This window comes from Harpegnathos saltator, unplaced genomic scaffold, assembly GCF_003227715.2.
Source record: "Harpegnathos saltator strain DR-91 unplaced genomic scaffold, Hsal_v8.6 scaffold12, whole genome shotgun sequence".
NCBI lineage: Eukaryota > Metazoa > Arthropoda > Insecta > Hymenoptera > Formicidae > Harpegnathos > Harpegnathos saltator.
In genome coordinates, this window is record NW_020229895.1 from 1,029,206 (window position 1) to 1,055,709 (window position 26,504).

Here is a 26,504-nt window from a genome sequence, read left to right on the forward strand (position 1 = left end):
ACAAAAATGCGCGATCGCTTGGGGAACGACCGAGTGGACTAGGAAAAATGTATTTTTGCGTGAACCAAAATTTTGTTGTAACAACAAGATAATTTGGTTAAAATATTTGGCCCAACAAAATTGTTCAGTTAGTAAACTGTAAACAAATATCTTGTTTGATTACGGTTTGTTCGTATAACTCGTATAATACTTTTGTTATAGCAACCAAAAAGCTTGAACTATATGAATTTTGTTAAAAGTACTATAATCTTTTTTTAATATATAAAATCTAAATTTTAGTGCACAGAAAGACAAGATAGTATCCACTGGGCATTATTTTAGTTTATGTAAAATAATGCCCAGTTTCGTTATTATGTAATTTTTATGAATAAAATAACTGAAATGCTTAATTTTTATATACGAAGTCTAAGAACAAAATCATTTGGCCCAGAGAACAAAGCAGAAAAATATATTTAATATTGAGACAACTAAATATTTTGTTATATAAAACAAGATATTTGCTTGCTATTAAAAAATGCCTCAACTAAACAATTTTGTTAGAGGTACTAAATTTTTTTTCCTAGTGTGGTCGTCACGTAGGAGGATAGAAATCATTTGTCGAAGCTCGTCGAAATGTCGTCGAGTTGCAATTTCTGATCGGTACAAGTGACTATAAATGAGCAAGCTGTAGTAATTTAATTAATTGATATCGGAATATCGGTCGTAACTGTCGTGCGCCTCGGCTCTTTCGAAGACACGTCGAACAGTCGATCGTCACTCAAGTTTCCCTCCGCGCGTTTGCACGACCGACACGCGCCGGCTCATTAAAAAGTATCGTCCTCGCTTGAACGTCGGGGGATTGCAATTTTTACGATGGCTTGTTAGAAAGCTGCCAAGCCAAGCGCCCAGCCGCGCCGCGCTTTAAAGTTTGACATTCGTCGTCCGATTTTACGACGCTTTTAAAGCGACGAGACCGCTCCTCGCGGGCATCGAGTGTCCCGGCGGTATTTAGCCATTCTTTTCGCTTATTCGCCGCTGCGCGCGCGCGCGCGCGCGATTCGAAGCTTGATTTTCGTTAAAGCGCACGGGGACGTCGCGGCAAATGAGGGCCCGTAAATACACGTGTTTACGAGCGAAAAGTGATCGCGATCGCTCGTCGATGCGATATTTCGTTCGCCGGTGTTATCGCTTAGTTGCGCGAAAGCACGGCGAAAGCTGTGCGTTTAGCTCGGCCGTATATCCGCATTTGCCAGACATTTATCGGCGTTCGATCAATTATTTTTATGAGCCAGCGTTATCCGCGCGTCGGAATCGAACCGAGGAGGACCCTGCCCTCTGCCCCCCCCCCTCTCCGCCTACTCGCGCGATATTCGCGATATTCCATCCGCGCTCGATACTGCCGATGGATCAGTTGCTACGCGCTTTCGCGGCCACGGAGAAGGGAATCCTGCGCACTGCGCGCCCAGGATCGTACTGATATTTCACGAAATATCACCGGCTGACGAATTTATCCATACGAGCCATTTCTTCTCCGCAAATACATCGTGTCCCATTTTTTCCCGCTGGCCACTCAATTAACGCTGACAATTGCTGGCTCGATTCAAAAGGATGACCTGGTTTTGCGCGGCGCGTTACAACACTTTTCCCGTAGGTCCCACTCCGTAGTTCGTTTGCCGCGGAGTTTTCCACCCCTCCCTGACCGACTGCCCGCCCTCCTGCCACTGCGCTCTCTGCCCACGTTTCCCTTTCTTTCTCCCTCTATCTGTCTCTCTCTCTCTCTCTCTCTCTCTCTCTCTCTCTCTCTCTTCCTTTCTCGCGCTCCCGCATATTTCTCTGTTTCCTCTCTAATTTCCGCGGGGCATGTCAGCGATATGGGCGTAAGGCTGGTCCCTTTGAAATCGCTTTTGACGCGCGGGACCTCTACGTGCCGACGGTATCTTTTATCTCTACGACGGCAGCGCCATGGAAGAAGATATTAATATTTTGAAATTGTCCGGGGGGAAGTATCCTCACGTCGATGTCGGTTTCTCAAACACCTTTTACAAGATGCCTTTTATCCCTTAATGAAGACCCGCGTGCGCGCGCGTTAATCTCGATATGCTAGTTATGCAAACGTGAATTATTTACCCTCTTCTATTCTGACAATACATGCATATACTTAGTCTTAAGGGATCGCGAAGATAGAAGGCGAATATCTTCCTTATATTTCCTTTTGCGATTCTCATGGCTTAAACGGACTGCGGACTGCGATCCAAGGATCGTAGCTATATCGTATCTTTCGTCGCCTTCTCCTATCTCCTATCCTGATATCTATGATATCAGAGAAGAAATGCGTAGCTGTTTCTTCAAATTTCAAAGATGCAATCTTCTCGGCCAAATAACAGTGGGGATTTTTGTCAAACGTTGTAGTCGTCGTGACGCAACGGCAAGAACGCGAAAAGAGAGAATTTGAATCATATTTTCAATTGGCTCTCCTTAACTTCATTCCCGTGCAGATAAGTCGTAAGCTGCAATTTTATCACTGCGAATTAAATTGTCTTTCGTCCGTACCGGTTTGTGCGATCTTTTCACGAAGAGCTGTCGTCATCATTTGAATGCGACGCTGCGAAATTTGTGACACACGGCGTGTTAAATTTATTTCCGGATTTGCTCTATCATTTGCATCGATCATTGCTACAGCGGACGCAAGTGTCGTATTTAAATAACTGGAAATGCTCTCGAGACATGAAAGATTCTTTTGACGTCGTCTTCCGCCTCGCTAGTACCTGAATTTTTGCCACTCGAGTGCTTCTTCTGTTATAATATATTAAATTCATATTCATGGAGTTACCAAGTCGGAGGTCGGAGGGAAAGTAGTATTCATTTCGGGTAGAATAAAAACGACTCGCGATTCCCACACTCTCTCTCTCTCTCTCTCTCTCTCTCTCTCTCTCTTTTCGGGTATAAATATTTCCATAGACGCAACGCGTATAATCGCTTTGCAACTCCTGGCTCATTAAAAGTCATTTTGTATAAAGTCTCATTAATTTATTTTTTTCGACTTGCTCATTAAATTTAGCTTGTTAACGTACAAAATTAATTTGATTGGAAATTACAGGATACAAGTATAACGGACGGCTTCCAAAAGCCCGAGACTTAACGGATAACGAAACTTTAATGATCGTTTAATTTCAAGTAAACTTTGACCCAACAGAAAATTTGATCCAATTTTGCATGACATCAGATATAAAAAATAAAGTAGAACGCGTTAAAAAGTAATTGTTTATCGAAAATTGTTTAAAAACACGTAAACGAAACCTGGTATTAACTGAAATTATCCGCTATATTTCACTCCACTCTGAAATCACGCAATTTCGCGCGATACGCTAATTCGTAACGCGACAATAATAGCCTTTGATGAGGTACTGCGTTTAGATACTCGGTTTACCGGCCGACGATTTTTGCATGATGCGTAATTTGCTAATGACGTGTCGAATAGAGAGTATCGTTATACATTACGATGATACAGATCTTGCAGGCAGACCACCGTCAATGTTGCGATACATTATTATTCAATTCTACTGTAGCCGTAACAGCACGTCAGGATCAAAAGCGTTCCGGCACCGCGCTGCATTGTGCAACAAATCCTGCGCGTCCAATATTTGCAATGCACTCCACGTGCAGTATCGCGATGTCACGTATACAATTCGCAGTTTCGTTGTATGATCCAGTGTCTCTCAGCTCCAAAACGATCATGACTACCTCAGACAATGCCTGTGTGTGTGTGTGTGTGTGTGTGTGTGCATTTCTGACGCGTAATCCGAATGCAATGTGAGGAGCAAATGTTGCTTTACCATAAAGCGAGAATTAAACGGATATTTGGAATCTTGATAATGCATTAATAATTATGACAAATTAAAGTAAACCGCAACATCGGGCATTTGCAGCTCGCGTTCTACGTTGATTATGAATTGCGGGGGAAATTGGGTTTAAAAGCTTTAGTAAGTCTTTGCTAGTAAGTAATAATTTTTTGTTTATCCGAATCGTGATACATAGAGAATGATTCGGCCAGTTTGTTGAAGCGCGATCAACTTGTCGTGTTAATTAAGCATATAAAGTTATTGCAGGTTCCAACTCGCAAGTTACAGCTCCAGATAAAATAGTCCAAGTTTGCTATAAAATATTACATAATATCTCCTATATGATACAGATGATTCAATCAGTATTCGAGTAAAATATTTCTTTTTTGCTATTCTACGTCGAAGAGGAGAGAGAGAGAGAGAGAGAGAGAGAGAGAGAGAGAAAGAGAGAGGAAGAAAGTTGCGGCTAGAAGATCGTAGAGAATTTCTTATCTGCGTCCAGGAGGAAGACCGTATACGGTAAAAGTTACTTGAACATACATTGATCGCGTAAGCGAGGCAGAAGCGTGAATATGCCTCGGTTGAAAGTGAAAGATATGCGATACGATTTTATATCGATACGATACCGACTCTGCCGCGTGAAACACACGTCTGCTGCTTGCAACGTACCTGCAGTAGGTGAAGATCCATGCCCGTGTGTGGCGCGGCGACAGGGAACAGAGTGACTGCATGATCGTACTTGATCGGCCGCACAGGCTTGTAGGAGTCCAAGTCGAAATGATAGTCGTTCTCGTCGCATTCTTCCGCCATGTAGGTTTGCTCGATCGCGGTGGTGTGGACGCTGAGAGTACAATGAAGGGACCCGGTAGTCGCGTCTCTGCCGCGGGCATGTCGATGCTGGGGACAAAAATGTTTCTCCTTCAATTAAATTATTCAGACGCGTTTCACGCTAGTCCGGCTAGTAGCCGGACCGAGAAGACTCGTTCGAACGCAGCGGAAGAGTGCAATCTCGTTGAGAAATGATAAAAAATATAAATCTCATCTTTATTATGGAAAATATAGATTTTATCTAAATCTTCTCATCTGGATCTAGATGCAAACGTAATCGTTTCGTACGACAGACGGAGCAGCACCGAACGGTGTCGCTCGTTTCTGTCACTTGCGAACAGTTCAACCAAATCATCGCGCGATTGTTCCCGCAAGAGATTATGAAATCCAAAAGCCTGCGCCTGTGTTCTCCCCCGATTACAAAATTCCGATTATTTAAAATCTGAATGTTCCGTATGACTGCATCTGCAGATGACAGTTCAATTTAAATTCGTATCTCGTAGTCACATTAATTGCTTCCTTTTGCATACACCTTTTGCGTTTCGAAGGGATTTTAAACAAAAGTGTCACTGTTGCGCAACAACAGTCGCCGCTCGGAGGCTCGCGTTCGTTACGTGTCACGCGTTGGTCGCACGTTGTCTCACCTTGTGGAAGAGTGCGATTTTGTCGAGAATGGAATTTGTGTCGTGCACGACGGGGTTCTCCGATTTGTTTAAGGAGCTGCTTCTCGAACTCCATTCCAACGGCGTCTCTGTGTTGCTCTCGATGGTGATCCTCGCGGTCGGCGCAGACGAAGGCACGTGTTCAAGAGGTTCGCTCTCCTTAACGCTACCACATGGCGGCTCGAGATCTTCCTCGGGCTGAGGCTGAAACATGCCGAGTCGACGATACTTCTTAGGAACTTCGATTCACATCGCGATTTTTGCCACGCCGAATTTATCGCTGTACGTGTGGCGTTCCACGGCGCGACGAGGGTGAGAAGCCGGCATTTCTCACGAGCTCACGCGAGATATTAGCGCCAAAAGTTTGAAAGAGAGGCGAGTCCGCCATTGGGAGGAGGGGGGGGGGGCAGAGGGCGGACAGATCAATGTAGAAAATGACGAAACTTTAGCAAGTTTCGAGCTGTCTCGACACAAGAGACATCTTTCCTTTGAAGATTTGTCGAAAGTAGAGAAATGTGAAATATCAGCAGTGCATTAGCAACGCGAACGGCGCATCCGCGCGGTCTGTGCGGAACGCCTCACACAAAGAGAAGAGAACAAACATCAAGCCGCATCGCGATAACGATAGTAATTTGTAAGAATTAGCGGATTAGCGGAGTTTCGGAAGGCTGAATCAGGCTGAAATATGAAATATGCCGCGCGCGTTTACATTTGACCGGTTATTTCTACGGGAATTTTTACCATTCTTCAAACGAATAACAGATTAGAATGTGTCATGCTCAAGATAAACGTGCCTCAGCCGCAACACGTCGCTCTAACGAATACATGTCTGCGCGGAACGGAAACGAGAAATAAACACGGAGCTTGAAATTACAATGCAGCGCCCGGTGGTGGTATGCTAAAGGCGTTCGGAAGTACCTTACGTTTTCACAGGTTATTCATTCGTGAACGTAAGTAAATATCTCGCGACAAACACAGGTGTATAAGGAGACGAGTGCGATGACGGTGCGGTGCGGATTTATTAGAACGTTTTTGTTTTCTTACCGCGACGTGTGCGAATGTCGTGTACGCGCGCTACGTTACGGCATCACACATCTGGGGCACGAATGAATTAAAATAAACGACGACGCGACTGACGCGCGTATGTAAATGAATCCGTAGCGTTGCTGGCGATGCCCATACCGAGCCGGGGATCCTGGAGAAAGATCGCAGTACGCTCTCCGTTTTGGGCATTTTCTCGAGGAGTAGACGTCGCTCGCGTCGAGACGCCGTTTATTTCGAGGATACGGATACTCGATAATCTCGGTAACGAAGCTCTCTTTGTCGCCGGAGAGGGAGAGAGCGGTGCTTTCGCAACAACGGGGATCGATAGTTTACGGTTTCTTCTCGAGGCGCACCCTCGAAATGTCGCGTGTTCGTCAACAGGAGCATTGGGTGGTCCTTTAGATCGCGACGAGTGCTAACATATAAAGTGCCCTTTCAGAAGTGTAAATCTCTTGACAACCTTGTAAACGTGAGTGGCACGGCAGACCCGAAAGAGAGAGATAGATAGAGAGAGAAAGAGAGAGAGAGAGAGAGAGAGGGAGAGAGAGGGAGAGAGAAGCGGTGGACTAGCCTTACTTTTAACCCTTCACGGAATTTCTCGAGCGAAAATGCAGTTTGCCTATGAAATTAACGAAAATTTGATTACATTCAGATATACCTCTCTCTCTCTCTCTCTCTCTCTCTCTTCAGTCTTTGTGAAAATATTTTCGTGTATTATATACTTAATCCAGGAGCCAGGAAATTTCTAAACGGAGAGCGGAAATATGTACCCCCTTTCTCTCTCTCTCTCTCTCTCTCTCTCTCTCTCTCTCTCTCTCTTTCTCGTTAACTAAAATCTCTTCTACTTAACAAACCGAGATTCTTAAGCCTGATATAAATTATACACACGAGTTCTCGACCGTGAATGCATTTGCCGATTCTCAAGCTCGCTTCTCCGTGCAACGCACGGGGCTCTCTCTTGGCGGCGAGAACTTTAATGCGGCTTATAATTAACCGTCAACCCGATAATCCTAATACATCGCACGAATATATCGAGCGATCGTTCCACGACGCCCCGTCATAAGATAATGCTGTTGCGCTCCATGTTGTGCCGCGTTACCCGCTGTTAATCGATCCGCATCGCCGTTAAGCCGCGCGGTCGAAATCGCAAACGTGCCGAAACCTGCGGGAGAGCACCGCTCCCGGTAGAATAATCCAGCTACGTCACGATCGTGCTGCGCATTTCGAGGGGAGAAGAGAATATATTTTATATCAATTCAAACGTAGCGCGCGCGCATATTGCTCGCTCGTTCGTCGTTTCGATCGGGAGGGAATCGATTCGCCACGCGGCTCCCTCGCGGATCGAACAGCCCAGCCGGACGTGAGGATTATCGTCTGAAGCGGCGCTCTCGGAATTAGCAGCGCGACTCTTCAACATCGGGTCTACGTCTTTCCCGCGTTATCCGCGAGCAAAACTTGTTTCGGGCGTTTGAACAACCCATTTGCCCGCGAGACATTACCGTTTGTACAGTATATGTTCTTTCTTTCTCTTCTCTCCTCTCTCTCTCTTTTTCCCCTCCCTCGACGTTATCCGCCGAATAATGATCCGCAGACGGAAAGTATGCCAACAGGGACGTTGTAACATCTAGTCTTTTAAAGATTAAAACCGGAGAGTACTCGCGGCGGACGTGATGTCGGACGAACGAGGCGACTTTCGTGGTGTCTGTTGCTCAACCTCGTTACCCCTCCGCGGAGGTATACACCACGGGGCGTACGTGCCGATGGAGCACCCGACACCCCGGGATAACAAAGCGACGCACACCGGCTTGGCGCACGTCCTGGCGTCGCGCCGTTGCCCGATTTGAAATTCCATCTGCAAGCCGCGACGTCCGTCGCGGATATGTTCGGTTAGGGGATTATCTCCCAGGGAGAGGCGGGAGAGAGCGAGAGAGAGAGAGAGAGAGAGAGAGGAAGGGGGAGCAGGTGAACGAGTTATGCCAACACCTGCTTCGTCTTCGATATTCTTGGGGCGAAACGTGTCGTTTGTCGTAATGTCACTCGATTCGCTGGAATTTAATCATCAATCAGCCGAGCGATGCTCTAATTGCGATTGCTTAAAGTATAACCGAGATGGTAAGACAAACATTCTCGATTAATAGCGTACGTCGGGCGTATATACAATTAAAAAATCGATTTAAAGTTTATCGAACGATTTGTCGCAGGTTGCAATTATTGTTCTCTATTTGTGTTTTATTTGTAATCTGGGTTTTAAACTAGTACGTCCGAGTTACTCTCGGCAGGGTCACACAATTTCGGACACTTTTATCAGAAGGAACCTCGTACTCGCTGGAAATTTCAACCAGCCGATCGTAGGTGGTATTGGACATCCACACGCGCACGCACACGCACGTCGGATTACTTGGAGAAAGATACGAGCAAGCGTTTCGCGGGCGCTTTATGTTCGATTATGTCCGCTTTACAACGACCTATCGTTTCATGTCGCGTGGCGTGTAAGGGTGGTTTGCTCGATCGACGCTTTCACCCGCTGCGATACGAGCGAAGCGACAGTGAAAACGAAACAATCATATTTAACGTGCGAGCTGGCCAAGGTGGCACGCACGACGAGAACATTGGTCGGCGTATAGTTAGATAAGGATTACGCTCTGATAAAAGGAACAAGCTCCATCCGCTCATTTGCGCAGACCTCGGAAAGTTCAGTTTACGCCACTTGTTTACGCTGTTTTCCGAAACAGGCGTTCCACGTCGCGACCTCGTAATACCGTCGCGCCCCCGCCGGCATCGAGCAGAGAGAGATAGAAGTCTAATTACAATCTCGCGGCGCCAGACGCGTGCTTGCTTTTAACGGCCGGCCGACTCCCCGGGCTCGTAGTTGCTTAAGTTTCATGGGCCACTCTCAGAACCGGTGATTTTCGTTGCGGGAGCTCGATGCGCCTCTTACCACCAAATAACGTGACGCTGTAAAAAGCGGAGACGCGGCTATTCCGTGTCCCTCCTCCCCGATGACGATCGTTAGCGACAAGAGCAAGTAGTTTCCGCCGGCCTACAACCATCGTAGCTGCTGGAGGCCGATAGAAACCCCTTTTCTTGTCGTTTTTACGCTGGAGTGTCGCCGTCGCCGTCGCCGTCGCCGTCGCAGCCGTTGCTCTCTCTTTCTTCTTCCGACGCTGCTGCTATTCTTCGTGGTAGCCCGTCCAAGAATTTCCTCGCGCAATCCTCGCGCGATAGCACTCGAAGTAATCCTCCTCGTAGCGCGCACCCGCCCCTCTCCTTCATGGCCGAGGGATTAACCTGTTTTCTCGCACCGGTACCGATAGCTTGATCTACCTAATTGCTCTATTAACGAGCTGTTATCACGAATTTACTAGAGACGACTCGATTTCCCCACGGGAGAAAAGGAAAGAGAGAGGGAGAGAGGGAGTAATACTCTAGACTCCGTGCGTCTCGCGACGCGACGCTCGCCATTATCCCGAGGAGTCATCTTGCCGAGCGAGATTTTCGCGAATTTAGATATGCACCCCCGAGCTCCGACACAAATTTTCCCGCTCGCTTTAATCTCTTATCGGTTCCTCCTCTCTGAGTGAATTCCGCGACAAAGTTCTCTCGCTATCTTTTAAGCAGTCAAGTGGTCCTTCCCGATAAGGGTCGGGGTAAATTTGCCGTGTCATTGACCGCCCCTCGTCCCGCGGAGCCAGTTGTGATGCGCCCGGCGGCGACACGACGACGCGGGGATTCATCGATGAACTTCTTTGGCCGCTTGCCAAATCGTATATAAATCCTTGCGCGAAAGCATTCAATCTCTTCCCTCCCCCCTCCTCTCTCTCTCTCTCTCTCTCTCTCTCTCTCGCGCGCGCGCGCGCCCTTTATTTCCTCTCGACTCGGCTCATTCATTTTTTCTCTGCATATCGTGTTCCACACGTTTGAACATTCGCTAGGGAAGACCGACTCACGCTTGATGAAGTTGAGTCCGCACGTCCTCTATCTGGACAAGCAGTCTTCTGCTCGACGACTATGCGCGAGTGCGCTCGAGAACCTGGTAGTCTCGTCTTGCGCCGTCGGAGAACGTGATCTTCATGGCAGACGTATATAATACCCGAAATTATCCGCTAAGTCTCCGAACAACGAGAGAGAGAGAGAGAGAGGGAGAGAGAGAATGCAAAGGGATTCTCGGCGGGTGTGCAACATTTAAGCGGGCAAATTTAAGCGGGATCGTCGCGTCGATTCGCTTAACGTGCACACACGCACAACACACGCGATTCTACTACGTGCAAACGCTGCGCTGCGTGTGACGCGGCACGATTTACAAATGCGGGTGCAAATATCAATAGCGTGAAACGAGCATTTACCTCCGTTTCGTGCAGGATAAGGCTTCGTATCTCGCGCAGGAAGGCCCCGAAGAACGGCACCACCGGACATTCCGGCATTGCGAGGGCGCGAGCAAGCGCAAGCTCATATTCGCAAGACAGGAGGTCTTTGGAGAGATTATCCAGAAGTATGGGCTCTCTCACGATGTTCCAAAACGGGTTCACCTTGTTGGACCTGCAACACAATTGGCATTCACTTGCGATTAGACGGCGAGGCAATCTTCTTGCGGGTGCAAGAATGGGGGGAGGGTCGAGCTAATCCGCTGCAACGATTTGTGTGTACATTAATCTCTAAACAATAAGCGCCGCTGTAGCCATTGTGGCCATTGTGGTAAGTGACAATAATCGCGACGACGCGAATTCGGCGCGATCGGCCGTGCTTTCTTCGAATCGACCGCGCGGTTGCCGAAGCCAACCGCGTAAACTGTTTAGAGGATGAGCGTAGATCAAAAGATTACAGGGTGACTTAGATGGGATTTGGCGTACTCTAAGTAATACTCAATTCGTATAATACCCGCTAATTCCTACTAATACCCCAATCTAATGCATCAACATTACGCAGCGGTTTACCCCTCGGCGCGGCATCATCAAGCTCCGTTGTTGTTATTAGTAAGCTGCAGCGGCTGCCGCGACTGCAGCACCATTAAGAACATTAATTGCTTTGAATGATGGAATTGAAGGGAAAATTGCCGAGGGCGGAAAGTAAAAACAGCTCGCGGTGAACGTTGCACGGGGATTTCCTCGAATTAAACACGCAGATGAATATACGCCCGGGCGATCAGCCCGTGTTTTAAAAAGCGGGACAACGGCGAGTTTTCCGCCGACAACAACGGCTCAGCATCGGAAGTGTAGGAAGCGCAATTTAATTACAACAATTTACATTCGCGCGACTAAAAATTCGGCGCAACGCAATTGTCGCCCGGCGCGGCGCGTCCGTACGACCGGAGTCAGCTGGAGCTCCGGAGCGAGCTGCGCGTTACCTCCTGCAGTTTCGCGCACCGGCGCTCGTTAAAATCACAAAACGTTTACTATTACGGCGGTTCATTATCTCCCCACTTGAAACATCCTCCGCGGCGTGGCCAGTTAACTCCATATGCACGTACGGTTGGGAACGTTTCCGGCTGGGACAGCCGGCGCGGCAAGCCGGTCGCGTTTTGAAACGATACCCCCGCTCGAAACTTTTATCCTCTCATTCGCGGGACGAGCATATGTGTGTAACTTTATAGTCCTAGCGCAAGAAAGTATTTCCACCGGCTCCCAGGTTTCCGGCTTCCGGCGGGAACGAACGTAAAACTCAAGGCGGAAGTTGCTCGGTGTCGCGGACGCGAACAGCCACGCTTAATGAGCGCCCTTATCCGCGGGCAAAGGTCGAGGCGATGACCGCGAACGACCGGCCGTCGTAAACTGCCACTCATAGCGCGCGCGGGCGTAGCGTCGACCCCTAGACGTATCTGTTGTCGGGCGTTATTGCGCTCATCGATGCAATTTCCTGCGCAGCTTCCGAGTCCGGCGATCGGACGAACGACATTTATGACGTTTCGGTCAGGCTCGGTGACCGCCGCCGCGGTATCGATGAGTACGGTAGATTTTATTTGCGCCGTTATACGCCGCGTACTCGAGTCCGGCGAGGATACCGCGACGAGGATCATTACTTATGGCGATGATTGATCGATGACGTAGGGCGCTCGAGTCTCGGAAAGTCTGTCGAGGCGGAAGTGGAGTTCGATTTCCCCCCCTCTCGGACCCCGTATATTCCTCTTCGTGATGTTTCCCGGCCGCGTTTAGTCCTGCACGTGGAGCGCTGATCAAGGTCTAAAGAGAGAGAATCTGCGCCCGAGTGGATCTTTTCTCTCTCTCTCTCTCTCTCTCTCTCTGCTTTTCTCCCTCCCTCGATCTCTTTCCCTCGTACTTTTCAACTTGGCGACAAACCCTTTAATAAAGTATTCTCCTTTGGATGTCTGGCAGATTACAAAGAGCCCGTCCCTCACGCTGCGATCCAGCCGAGTATTTTTCTCGCGAGGCACAAATAACGATATCAAGCCAATCAGCGTCAGTTATTTTCCAGGCGGATGGAGTCCGGATAGGCCACGTGTTTCTGCCCTCGCGTGCATTCGTCGTGGACGGCCGTAATGAAAATTCAAATTAAAGCGATAAAACTCGAACGGCGAACCTATCGTTTCTGTTCGGCTGGGCGGATTTACAAGCGAGCGGGAGCGCTCAATGAAAATCGCGCCACTTTGATGCCGGCGAATGTCAAATACGTAACTTAAAATACGATGTTTAATCAAATTTCTCGAGTCGCAAACTCCTTTCAAAGCCGCGTCGGGGCACGGAACGCTCTTGAAAACTTCGCGAGCCGCTCTTTGAGACTTTAAAAGTCCATCGTGTAGATATCACTTTGTACTCTTTTTTTCCTCCTTTTTCTCCTCTTCTCTCTCTCTCTCTCTCTCTCTCTCTCTCAGCGCTCTCTCACACTCGGCGAAAATTAATTATCAAACGAGCAGGGAATGACTTTACGGGCGAATAGCGCGAGTTGACACATTCACTGGGAATTACGTGAACTACTTCGACGAGAGAGATCATGCCGCGCGCGTCGCTTGATCGGGACGACAAAATTGGCAGTCCCGAAAGAAGCCACTTTGCGAAATAATGCAATTACGGCGTCGAATCGTTTGGAGAAATGCTTTCGGCTGGAGCATCGAGCCGAGCGACATTCGCGGAATGACTCACACGTGTCGCCTCACGTCCGATAAAACTTTCACGAAATACTCCCAATAAAGTGAACTGCCGCAAGGAGGCACTCTCTACTGCGATAAGACACGGGATCCTGGGCTGCGGATCCTGGGAAATGTGTATCTGCGCGTCTAATAAAATACGAGTCCCGAGCCGCGCGTCCTCGCGAGAAAAAAATGACGCGTCCCCTCCGCAATTATCCCTGTAACTGCACTTTGTCATCTACAGCATGTTCCACAAGTTCATCGATCTTCCATTCAGCTCTTCTCTCATTTCCCGACGAATTTCTCAGATGGAGGACCTTTCTTTAACGGCCACCTCATCGTTTGAAATTAACTCCCCCGGTCATCGGTAGTGAAATACCGTGCATTCTTACTTCGCACTGAATTGTCCCATCACGTTGAAGTTCACGGCCTGAAGTTGATCATTAATTTCACCGGTAAATTCATGGGACAGATTAATCCGTATAATTGCGACAGATTGCCGGTATTCGCGGGCGAATCGACTGCTTTCACGATTAGCGTGTGACAAATGCGTTTCTTCTTCTGCCGTTTCATGGTGATGCAGTTACTATTATTCTCAAGATAAGGCACGTAAGGTGCGCGAGATAGGAGAACGAAGGAGCAGAAGCATGCCCGGGAGCAAGTCGTTACCCCGTAACATTTATGCTCCCGCCGCCGCCGCCGCCGCCGCCGTAAAGAGACTCTGGCATAAGTATTTCAATCATCTTGCAAGCATTCTCCGCTTTACCGTTTGAAATCTAAACTCCGCCGCGCGACGATACTTATTGAGGACGAGTTACGCGAGTTACGTGATCATTATTGGCCGTCCGAGGCCGCGTCTGATATCGCGGGTAATTAATGCGATCTTGTCACGTTGATTTTTAAGTAACGTACACAAGTAGCGGATTCCCTCCGGTCGCTCGAGGTTTAACATTTGAATAGCTACGCTACGAGAGACGCTCGAGATCGATACAATTTCGTTAATTGCAGCTTTCGATGAAGCGCGACACCGCGAGGCAAAGTGTATTCTCCCGCGTTCCCAACAGCGCCGAGAGAGAGAGAGAGAGAGAGAGAGAGAGAGAGAGAGCATTGAAATGATTGTAATTTTAATTTCTGATCAGAGAGGCAGCACGCCTCTGATCTAAACGACGTTTACGACTCTCACGCGGGAAACGACGCGATATTTCACGAGAGGATTCCGACGAGGAAGCATTTAGAGAATAGCGAAGGCAATTAGGGGACGAGTATTCGAATTTTTCGCAAGTCGCCGATTCCGCGCGCGGACCGCCGTTTGAGGCACGTTTATTCGAGCCTAATCATCGTCTTTTGAGACGGCGAGGCGAATACATCTCCAGCGGAAGCCGGTAAGTCAAATCGTGACTGCCGTGGGCGGTCGATCGGTCGGCAGCCAGAGCGGACAAAGAATCTTTGATCGCCCACTCGTCGGTGATTCCGGATACATGGCCGCCAAAACGTCAAAGATCCCGGACGCTCCGGAGTGAGCGCGCCGTTATTTTCTAGGGATTTAAATTCCCGTCGTCAAAATTGGATCCCGCGTCGGGTTTGACGCAGAAAGAGAGAGAGAGAGAGAGAGAGAGAGAGAGAGAGGGGGGGAGAGAGAGAGAGAGAGAGAGAGAGAGAGAGAGAGAGAGAGAGAGAGAGAGAGGGAGAGAGAGAGAGAGGTCATACCCGAGGAGCTCGTTGAGGTACTTGTTGAATGGTCTTTGATTTCGATATCGAGGAGGAGGTCCGAATGCGGATCGCGGATCGCTCGCGCATTGAACTTCGCATCCGAACAAGTGCACTCGTGTAATCGCATCGAGTACATTTTGAGCGGATTCCGTCCGGCGATATCGCCAAGATTTTGCCGATGAAAGTTCGAGACTTCATCATACTCGGCGCGGCGGCTAACTTGGCTCGCCGGCGTCTTATTTACGTTATCGTTACGTCAGGATACTTGTCTCTCTTGAGAAAGAAAACGTACTTCGAACGAGCTTGCACTGAGTGTCACCGACACCGATATCGGTGTGTGCATCCGGACTGATAATCCGGGTAGGGAAACGCGGTCAGATGTAAAGCGAAGAGTGCTTCTTCGTTAAAACGCCAAGGTTTCGCGCGAATATCGCATTAAGAGGAGAATATTTTGCTCCAACTCCCGTAGGCGGGCGGAGTGTTTCGCTCGGATAATAGTACTCCATAATTCTTGTCCGCGGCGGGGTTAATCCACTTCGAGTGCACTCCTAACGAATCTCGTCCGACTTCGCTGGCTAATAGTCACGAAGAGGGGACTAAACAGGGCACTAAACGCAAAGTTCTTTTGACTGCCACGGCTTGTGGGCGACTCGAGATGTTCTTGAAATTAAAGATTCGTCGTTCCCCGCGATCGCCGCGAGGACCTGCTTTCGAAGGCTCACAGCGCCGGGAGAGCTGAGATACGCATTTACGTTAAGAATCCGAGCAAACCGGCGGACCATTGTTTCAGCGAACAACAGACGCGCCCTCAAGGCCTCCTCGTCGCGCGAGATGGAGATTAATTGAACGGGAACGCGACTTTGAAAGCCGCAACGTCATGTGACACGTTCGGAAAGTTTCGGCAGGGAGCTTTGAGTTTGAACCAACACCGCGGCCTCGTTGGGAGAGGATTGTACGCTTTACAGATCTTATTCATTATTCCCAATGTTCAATATCCCAAGTATTCTCGCGATTCGCCAAACATTTCCGCTCCCTCTCGCGCAAGATTCGTGTGTGCGAATTAAGAATTCGCAAGACGGATCTTCTTCCGCGTCTTGCCGTCGCGGCTAATTATTGAGAGCGTAATTTCCACGTCCCGACTGAGTTATTGGCGATGATTAATTGAGGGCGAATCTCTCTCGCTCGTTTTGAGACTCCCACACAAGGCGCTGAGATCTCGCCAAGATCGTACACTGAGAGAAAGATATATGATATTTGGAACTGTAATGATATAGTAACTAGGCGTAGCATAATCAACCATATAATATTTTTATTAAGAATTATAGTAAGTTAAACTAAAATTATTGTATGGATACAAATCCATAAAATGGTAAGTAAAGTAACCCTTTTATGTAGTCAATATTACCAGAACATTTGCCAAATGATGACAGATGTAACTATATGAATATTAAATCTCACTATATGTATTTAATATTTGTAATATTTGTGAGAATGAGAAATTACCATATATGTGGTGGAAGTAACTAAACAATTATTTCCGACAATCATTGGCTATAATACGAGTATTTGTGTTTATTCTACTCTATATATTTTGCAGGTTCCACGAACTATAAAAATATGGTTGACGCCAAGATGAGCTATAAAATATATTGAGATTATAGTTAATTCAATTATATATTTTTCTATCAGTGTACGGCGGAAAATCGTCCGACGACGACGACGACGACGACGACGCGCTGCTGACGCTCGTGTCGCCGAATCCTCCGGCGGCATTGGCCGCGTGAATCCGATAAATCAACCGCGATCGCAATCGTGATAGCGCGCGATTATAGTCACACGCGATAGTCACTTGGCGATGGTCGAGTTCCTGATCCGATCGAAACTCCAGGCTGATGGAGGATGCGTGCCGCGCTCGTCTTTCGTAATGATCTATTGGCGCCGACAGCAAGTTTGGCCGGCACGGCGGTTAGATGTTTACCTTACTGGATGAAGATGGATGGGCGCTACCGTGATGCTCTACCTTGGACCCGTGAAATTACATCACGGCTTCCGTACTTAGTCGCGGCACAAAGCGCTCATCTCCCGACTCGCGGCGCGGGCCGCGCCGGCGAACAACGAGATGAATTCCCGCGTCCGCGGGAACGAGCTAGCGAATCAAAGCCTGATCTTTTAAGTGAAGCTCTTTAACGGCGACGACGTTCGCCGAGCGACGGGTATTATGTGCGCACTTACTTGAGACCGGCGATTATCTCCATGGTTGAATTAAAGTTCCCGGTGTTCCAACAGGTTTGCGCGACGCGTAGAAGACAGGATAGCACCGCCTGCCGTTCCTCTATCGTGGTGGTATCGTTGGTGACCGCGTTGGTGACCCATGAGCTCACCTGGTTGACAAACGTAACTGGCGATTAAGCGCTCGTTCGCACTTCTTCGTTCGTGTTGCTGACAATCGAGTGACATCGCCCGACAGTCGAGTTCGAACGCGACCGGCAATTGCCAAATTAATCGCACAATTGATCCCGCTGATGAAACAAGGCTCGTCCCATCTTGCCGCTTTAATGCGGAAACAAATCGATAACAGGCGTAATTCGGGAAGTTGGGAAGCCGCGTTAACGTAAACGGCTTCGTTCGACTGTCGCGGCAGCGTGAAAATGACTTCAGCACCTCAGGGAGGTGAGAGGTGTATTAACTCGGTTTCGTTACATCGATAATGCGCCGAACGACGACGAAGCACCGTCGTCGATCCCCCCGAGGTTTCGCACGAACGGCGGAACGAAAGTTGTCGCTCTGCCGGGAAAATCGGGGAGCGTTGCGAGTTCTCCGGAATTTTCGGAACGACGATTCTCTTTCTCTGTCCCGGGGCTTTTGTCTGGCACGCTGGCGAAGAGAGCGAGAGGTGGAAAGCGAAGGGACGAGGGGAGGAGGGTGCGGCGGCGCCCAGCGTTTTCAACCTTGGGCGAGGATTTAGAGTGGGAAATGGCAATGGGGAGGCAGTGAGCGAGGTCAGGTGATGTCCGTGTAGCCGCACGCACGTCGTGTGCCGCTCGGGTGCCGGTGGGTGAAAGTGTCGGGCGAAAACGTATGCGGAAAGCCACCGAAGTAGTAGTGGATACCTCATTAAAAGCGGCTGATGAGACCGAGGCTCGTAGTTCCTTGGCGTCGCAGTCCGCCCTCCTCTAACGCTACTTTCGCGTTTAACGGGGCTGCGCGCGTAGAGATCTTTACGAACAATTCAGAAGCGATACTTTCGCAGCTGGGCGTTCGACTCGTTCGACAACGCGTCTCGACCGTTTTGTCGGCGATAGGAAAAAACTTTAAATTATGCCCAGCCGTAAAAATATCGGCTTTGAATTTCTCGCAAAATCCCTGCGAACTTGCCGGAGACAACCTAGCGCTCGCATTGCGAGATCAACGAGCGAACGAGTTTCCACACCGGTTTCCGCACCGTGGCGCTCTTCGTAACGCGAACGCGAACGCGAACGCGATTCGCGTCTATCTGGCTTTAAGAATCACAAACGGCACCTTGCCGAGCGTCGGAAGCGTCTCGCGCGTGGCCGACGTACCTCATTAAAACGATCGACGAGGGTCTGCACGTCCAAGAACACCGTGCCGACAGGCCAAGAGGATTCGTCCTCGGTCTGGGTCGAGCTGTTGGCGGTGCTGGGGTTGCTGCAGCTCGGGGCTCGCCTGGCAGATAATTTCTGCAACGTGGCCTGATCCTGCGCCACGTGCTTTGGGTACTCGTGCGGTGGTACCTGGTAGAACAGCTGGTACTCGCTCTCCGTCAACCTGAGCGCCACCTCCTCGGGGAAGTGCAGCAGCTTGTGCAGATCCTCCAGCTCCTCAGAGCTCCGAGGCGGCTGCGGCTCCGGCCCCTTCTCCAGCTCTGAAATCACCGTCACATTTCGCCGTCTGTGTTTTTCTTGCGTACAAGAACGCGACGTGAAGTACGATCCCGACTAGAAATTTATCCCATGGTCCTGATCAGGTTAACCTCATTTGGACATCAGGTCCCAATAAGGTAATACTAGTGACGCATCATCATGTAACGCAGCGTGGATATCAGGATCTTAGTAAGGATTCATGGTCAGGTCCTTACTGAGTTATCTTATGGAATCCTTATTACGTTTTTTCTTTTCAAATTATGGCTCTTGATTACTCGCCACGGCTATATCGGATGATGACATTAGAAATAAGAAATGACACGCTGAGAATTTTTTCATGTCATTTCCAAATAAAAAGATACTTGCATAAAATAATATTTTAGATCGCTCGAGCATACTTGTAAAATGTTTCGGAAAAGAAACATAAAATAAAATGAATATCACAAGGTGACAGGACATAAAGTAGTGTTAAAGAGAAAAGTTGCATGTCATGTCAATTTTCCAACTATTTATTGATTGCTAAAAAAAGGATAGTTTCTGTAGCATTTTACAAATATATTCAAGTGATTTGACGTGTTTTTTCAATGCAATGCATATCTTTATATTTGGAAATGACACTCAAAAATTGTTTCGTTAAAACTTGACAATGCAAATCATATTAAGTACAATGAATAAGATCCCGACAAGGACCTGATTAATTGAACCATATTATATCACACACTAGGTTGGTACATTAATGTCCTAATGTGGACCCAATCATTATAACCTTATAAAAGTCTTTCTTACTCATTTGTCGTTAGGACATTATAAGGACTGACTGACTCACTTAGGATTACCTTTCATTCTCTCTATTAGGTCCTTATCAATCTTAGATGAACCTGATCCAAATTTTTAGTCGGGATTTTGCGGCGACTCGACGGCGAGAAGACAAGTTATTTTACGGTATAATGTCTTTCCCGTCGTTCCGGGCGCCGGGTTGCCCCGAAACCGACGCTTTCAAATGCGACGGCGTTAGAAGCGTCGTTGAATCGAGATCGGATGGGATAGTTTAGCTCCGATGTGTGGCGATGGCGCGCGCGCGCGCGTAGTCGCGCAGAAAAGATAGAAACGCCCGGAAATCATGTTTTATTGAAAAGTGCCGTGCAGCAGGAAGCGCAGAGGTTTGCGCGCGTGAGCTCCTCTAGAAGGGTGTCGTCAATAATTCCATTGTATACGAGATATTGCGCGGCATCCGCGCTGTCATACAATCGTCCCGAAAGCGATCACACCTTACGATAACGAGCTGTGTGCGATTGATTTAGCCATGGGACATCGCTTCGGTATCGAAACGGAAAAATCCCATTCGTTTTGATTAACGTAATTTTCCGATATTAAACATCGTCGGGAAATTGATAACGGCCGGCTTGCGTGCCGGCGGTACGTGTCGGGATTTCAGAGCGGCGCGATTCGACTCCGCATCATCGATATTTACGAGAGCGTGTATTTTGCAGGAAAAATAATACCGCCACTCTCTTTTATATTTGAATACGGCGACTATTATTTACATAATTATTTTCCGCCCGCTCGCCTCGGAATTTGTGAAACGGGCGTCTGTAAAATCAGGTCACGCTTAATGAACTACGATAATCTTCGTGTGCGATTACATTTAAACCCGGTATCAGTGATATTTATTAAATCGCCCGATTATATCATAATTCGAGTATGTGCGAATCCATAAATGAAGTTTACAGTTGATTAACGATGAATATTTCATTCGGTTTATTTCGCATTCGGCAACTCTGCAGCGCGGCTGCAGTGATCGGCGTTTCGAGCGTAGCAACTTGCGAAAGAAATACGCAGCGCGATTTTTCTTTTTTACCCGTCGTTTAACATTTGCCGCGCGGAAAGGTCAGGCCGGCGATGCTTTTTCGTCGGTGCGAGCGATGCGCGGAGTTCAACGCGATCGACGAATAAAAGCATCCTTTAGGTCTTCGATGAATAATTCCGCGCTGCGGATATCGAGCTCTCTGTCGTTGATGCCGCGAAATAAAAACAGAGTTTGTGATATTTTAAATTGCGACGCCGGCCGGCTACGTGACAAACTAACGGCCCGCCGCGGGGCAAAAAGACCGGGCAAAAAGAGCCGTACACGTTTGCGTAATCGGGCAAGTCCGCGAATTGGAGTTCCAAAGACACTGCGGAGTACATCCGCTATTAGCAGATGTCTCAGACCGTCGAAATACTAGAAACGGAGGAAAAAGGGAAGAGGAGCGAGCAAATGGACGGCGAGCAACTCGCGGAGAAACGCATTTCTTTAAACGCGATGCGCTCTCCTATTTCAGCGATAACAAAAACATAATACCCACAGTTTACGTCACCGTTAGCGCGAAAGTGTGAAGCGAGAGTTTTAAGAGACGTGCGTAAAGCCGCTGGCAGCAATTTTTAACCTGACCCAGTTCCCTTCAGAACGATTAAGAACGCTGCGTCTCGTTAGAGCCGAGTACCGGCATAATGCGTGCTTATGAGACGGTGCTAAATTATGCGAGTGCATTCATTCGCAGCGACATCAGTGTGCCACGGAGTAATCCGAGGTATCTCGAATATTGCCCCAGAGCCCCCGCCTCCCCGCGCACGTGTGCACGCGTGCTCTCTGAATAATACTCGCAGTCTTGAGTGATATTACGCGTGTGTGTATATTTTTGTGCCGCGACCGCTGGTTATTCCCGCGCGTGGGGGATGTTCCCGAGTAGAAATTTTTGATCAGGTTCACCCAACATTGATAAGGACCTAATAGGGTGAAGGAAAGGTAATCCTAAGTAAGTCAGTCCTTATAACGTCCTAACGACAAATGAGTGCGAAGACAAATGAAAGGAAGACCTTTAAAAGGTTATAACGATTGGGTCCACAGTAGGACCTTAATGTACCAACTTAGTATATGATATAATATGGTTCAGTTAATCAGGTCCTTGTCGGGATCTTATTCATCGTACCTAATATGATTTGCATCATCAAGTATTCACAAAACAATTTTTGGGTGTCATTTCGAAATATAAAGATGTACATTGCATTGAAAAAACACTTTAGATCACTTGAATATATTTGTAAAATGCTATAGAAATTATCCTTTTTTTTGACAGTTAGTAAATAGTTGGGAAATTAACGTGACATGCAACTTTTCTCTTTAACACTACTTTATGTCTTGTCGCCTTGTGATACTTTATGTATCTTACGATATTCATTTTATGTTTCTCTTTCGAAACATTTTGCAAGTATGCTCAAGCGATCTAAAATATTATTTCATGCAAATATCTTTTTATTTGGAAATGACATGAAAGAATTTGCAGCGTGTCATTTCTTATTTCTAATGTCATCATCCAAAATAGCCGTGGCGAATAATCAGGAGTCATAATTTGAAAAAAAAAAAAACGTAATAAGGATTCCATAAGATAACTTAATAAGGACCTGACTATGAATCCTTACTAAGGTCCTGATATCCAACGCTACGTTACATGACTTACTAGGACCCGATAGCCCGAGGGCAGTCTGAAAAGTTCTCGGACTAACGAAAGAAAATTTTTTTTGCCGTGAAATATTATTTTTTATTATAATTTTTTATAATTATAATTTTATTTTTCAATATAATCTCCTGAAACTTCAATACATTTATTCCAACGTTTTTCCAATTTTTGCTTTTTTCAATACCATCATTAAAGTGTGATTCCGGAAGGGTCTTTTTGCTTTGGTGTATAGTGGTGGATCCAAGTTTCGTCAACAGTTATGAAACGACGCTTGAAATCCATTTTATTTTGCTTAAAACGATCCAAACGCGCTTGAGAAATACGCATTCGAATGCGTTTTTGATCAATTGTTAGCAAATGCGGCATCCATTTTGCACAAAGCTTTTTCAACTGGTGCTACTACTCGAATTACTCGACAGATCGAATAAAATTTTACATGGGTTTATATCAGGGATGCCACTTTCCAATACAATTATAGTATTTGACAGTTTCTAATGCCATGTATGTGTCAGATCGAGAACTCTTCAGACTGCCTACGTATTACCTTATTGGGACCTGATGTCCAAATGAAATTAACCCGATCAGCACCATGGAATAAATTTCTATTCGGGTTGTTTCGCACGACATGATTCCGGCGGAATTTCACGAGAGACTTTTTGCTTTATCCCCGACGCACGCGCGCGCGGTCGCAAAATTGCGCAAATATTTCCTAATAATTTTATCCACGGGTGTGCGTCTGCTCGACATGCCGCCGGTAACAATCGCTGCGCGATGATACATTTCGCGATCGAGTTGAGGAGGGAATCCCAGTTGGAAAACTCGGGAACACGGAACGCTCCGTGATCGACGTTTCATGCGATTATCCCGCAGCGCGGGGGCTAACGAGATTGTCTGCCGATCCGTTCCTTTCGTTTCGTTTCGAAGGAACGGATCAAACCGTCGGATTTCGCAGAGTGCAGACTCGCGCGCACTCCTCCTCGGCAAGGTGTGCGCGCAGCCCGCAATGGTATCCGCAATTACCCTCGCGCGCGCTTGCGGAGCATACACTCGCTCGCCTCGCCCGGGGCTGAATAAGTAGGGCGTCGAGCGACTTCGCGAACTGGCGAACCCGCCGCCGCAGGATGCAATCGCGAGCGAGCGATGTTTGACTCGGGCGTGCATCTTAAACGGAGCAACAGGGCCGCCGCGCGGTGCCGCGCGATACGGGCTTTTATTGCCCGCGTTGCTCTTGCGCAAGTGAATTATCGCGCGATATCGTCGGACGGACTGGCCGCGGCTGTGTGTACGAGCCGAGCGTGCGCACCCATCTCGTCCATCAACGTCTTCGGGCGAACGCTCCGTTAAGGATCCAAAGCCCGGGCGCAAACACACCCCGAGTGTGGACAGAGCAGCGGACGGGGTCAGTCGTCGCGTCGCGCCGTGGCATACGTCCCGACGTCCTCACGGCCGATCGGCCGGCCATATCAGATAGCGCGGCACGATAACCCGATGAAGAGATTAATCAACACGCCGGATTAAGAACACAAATGGCCGCCGCTATCATTATCATAGCGCCTGCGAGCCGAGCGAGCGCTCCTTCCGGGGAGCTTTTCACAGGTCAGTCGGCGCGTTCGCACGCGCATTCCGGCGAATTCAGCAACGCGAGACCGGCGAGACGTAATTTCTACCATGCGTATTCCCATGGGATCCCTTAGGCCGAGGGGGTCCGTTTTCGTCTCGATTCACTTGATTTTTCGTCTCGTCCGTAGCGCTCGGTTGCGAAAATTTCGATTTCCGCCTCCTGAATGCGCACGACGCGACGACGAATGCGCCGATTCGCGATACACGGCCAAATGCCGGACTCTCAAAGAAGGCTCTCTCTCTCTCTCGCTCTTAGGGAGGCTCGCTTTTAACGACTTGGTCAGTGGGTCGCGGCGAAATTTACGCATGAGATCCCTCACGTTACCGAAGCTGCAATACACGGCCACTTTGCCGGGGTTTTATATTTATGCTTATTACAAAGTGGGTAACGTCAAAGTCACGCTTAATTAACCTTCAGAGGGCCGAGAAACCACTATAGTGGTGGTAGACAACAGTTGCATTCATGCTCAACATTCATCTACTTATGTGTGTATAGATATTCACATATCCAGATACAAGTTTGTACCTCCTGCCCTCCCCCGCCTCTCTCCCCTTCCCCCTATTTGCAATTTTTTTCTTCATAAATGCGAGTTAGCGGAAATATGTAAATAAATAATTACGTGCTCACACACACACGCCATAAGTTGTCGTAACCTGAATAGGAAAAATAATACTTGAAAAAGTCAAAATATAACATTTCTAAAAAGTTGAAAAAAATGTTAGAAGTATAATTATAAAATGTAGTTTAGTATAAAGAATAGAATTAGTATAAAGAATAAAAATCAAAAATTAAAGATATAAAAATTGAAAATAATAGAAAAAAAATTCTCAAAAACTAAAAATAAAAAAAATAAAAAAGAAAGAAGGAGCCACTCTCTACGTTCACGTCGTTGGCTCTGGATAACGCTAACGGAGAGGGATGATCATATTAGAGAACATTTCTCGAAATTTTTTTGCGCGATATAACTATAAATTCTCATAATTTACAAAAACTGACAGTTCCATTTTATTCAGAGACCTCGAAAACCTCTAGAAACCCATTTTCTTTAAATTTGAAAATTTTTACATTGTCTTTACCCCCCCCCCAGGATCGGACCACCACTTAAGTGGTGGTCTCCGTGATCAGTACTTTGTATACGATATAAAGTATATTTTTTATCGATTTTCTTCGGGGAATCTTGTATCTCAAATGCCGGCTCTCTAAAGGTTAACCAGCATCGATACGCCGAAATGCGTGCGCGCACGCGCACGCGAGGCAGAGAAAGAGAGAGAGAGAGAGAGAGAGAGAGAGAGAGAGAGAGAGAGAGAGAGATGCGATATCTGGGTTAAGTTTATCATCTCGGGGCAATCTGTCACTTTTAACCGCGCACACGCGTTATTACACGCCGTAATCATTCCGACGAGAGCACGACGATAAGCACGCGGTGCTTCCGATAAAGCTTACCTTATCAGGTGATGGTGCGGCCACGTGGGGTGGAGGATGTGGAAGTGGCTGGGTCTGTCGCCGTCGACAGGTACGAGAGATCTTCCGTGGAATCGCCGTAGGCCCGCCGGTGGAATTAGCCCGACGACCAGGTCGGGTAATCCCCGCGCAGTTTCGCGGCCTGCATCAGGACGGTTCCATCGATACGTAGCCTATGGCAGCCACTTTCACGCCCTTCTTCCTTGCCGCCGCTCGGCCTCTGTCCCCGTTGTCGCGCTGGCGATCCTCAAGTAGAGCCGCGCGGCGACCGCGACCTGAGCAGGCGAGAGAGCAGCGAAAAAAGATGAGCTCTCGCAGTCGAGACTTGGATTTATTATCGGGAGAGGAGAAGAGCGGGCTCTCGTGTAAGGGCGACGAAAAAGACAGAGAGAGAGAGAGAGAGAGAGAGAGAGAGAGAGAGAGAGAGAGAGAGAGAGAGAGAGCGAACGATTTATGGTCCTTCGGCGAATCCACCGAAACCCATTCGAACACCGTGTCTCATCTTTCCGCGCATCCTCGAGAACGAGATCTCTCTTTTAGGAGGTCGCGCCGGCAGATTTATCACGTAGGATTTTTGAGGGGCGAGCGCGAGGGTGTCGGTTAATGAGCTACCTACGTGCTTGTGGTTCTCGAGTCAATATGCGCCGCAGCAGGAAATAGCGCTGACGCGCTACGCCGGGGGGTGGATGGGTGGGTGGGTGAGGGGGGAGGGGAAGGGAAGAAGTTGGCGAGAAAAACGCGAACAAGAAGATGTGAGAGAAAGGAAGAGAGTAAGAGAGAATCGTTCTCTCGGAGGTTCGTTTTTCCGCATCGCACCGTTACGCTCGCACCCGTTTGTAGTCGGCGAAAAACTGTAATGGGAGCATCGTCAGGGGAGACTCGGAGAGGTTACTTTGATTTTTTC

The 26,504-nt window shown here is 48.0% G+C and overlaps 1 protein-coding gene across 1 annotated transcript in view; it reads right to left on the reverse strand.

Annotated features, from left to right (window-relative positions):
• Positions 1–26,504, reverse strand: part of LOC105182316 (1-phosphatidylinositol 4,5-bisphosphate phosphodiesterase epsilon-1) — a 160,715-nt gene that overhangs the window by 10,221 nt on the left and 123,990 nt on the right. The window contains exons 4-9 of the mRNA XM_011139660.3: positions 25,583–25,875; positions 18,701–19,023; positions 17,373–17,521; positions 10,696–10,888; positions 5,291–5,512; positions 4,488–4,715 (exon numbers count right to left, since the gene is read on the reverse strand). Of these exons, the coding sequence (XP_011137962.1) occupies positions 4,488–4,715; positions 5,291–5,512; positions 10,696–10,888; positions 17,373–17,395 (666 nt within the window). The 5' untranslated portion in view covers positions 17,396–17,521; positions 18,701–19,023; positions 25,583–25,875. The remainder of the gene's footprint in view (positions 1–4,487; positions 4,716–5,290; positions 5,513–10,695; positions 10,889–17,372; positions 17,522–18,700; positions 19,024–25,582; positions 25,876–26,504) is intronic.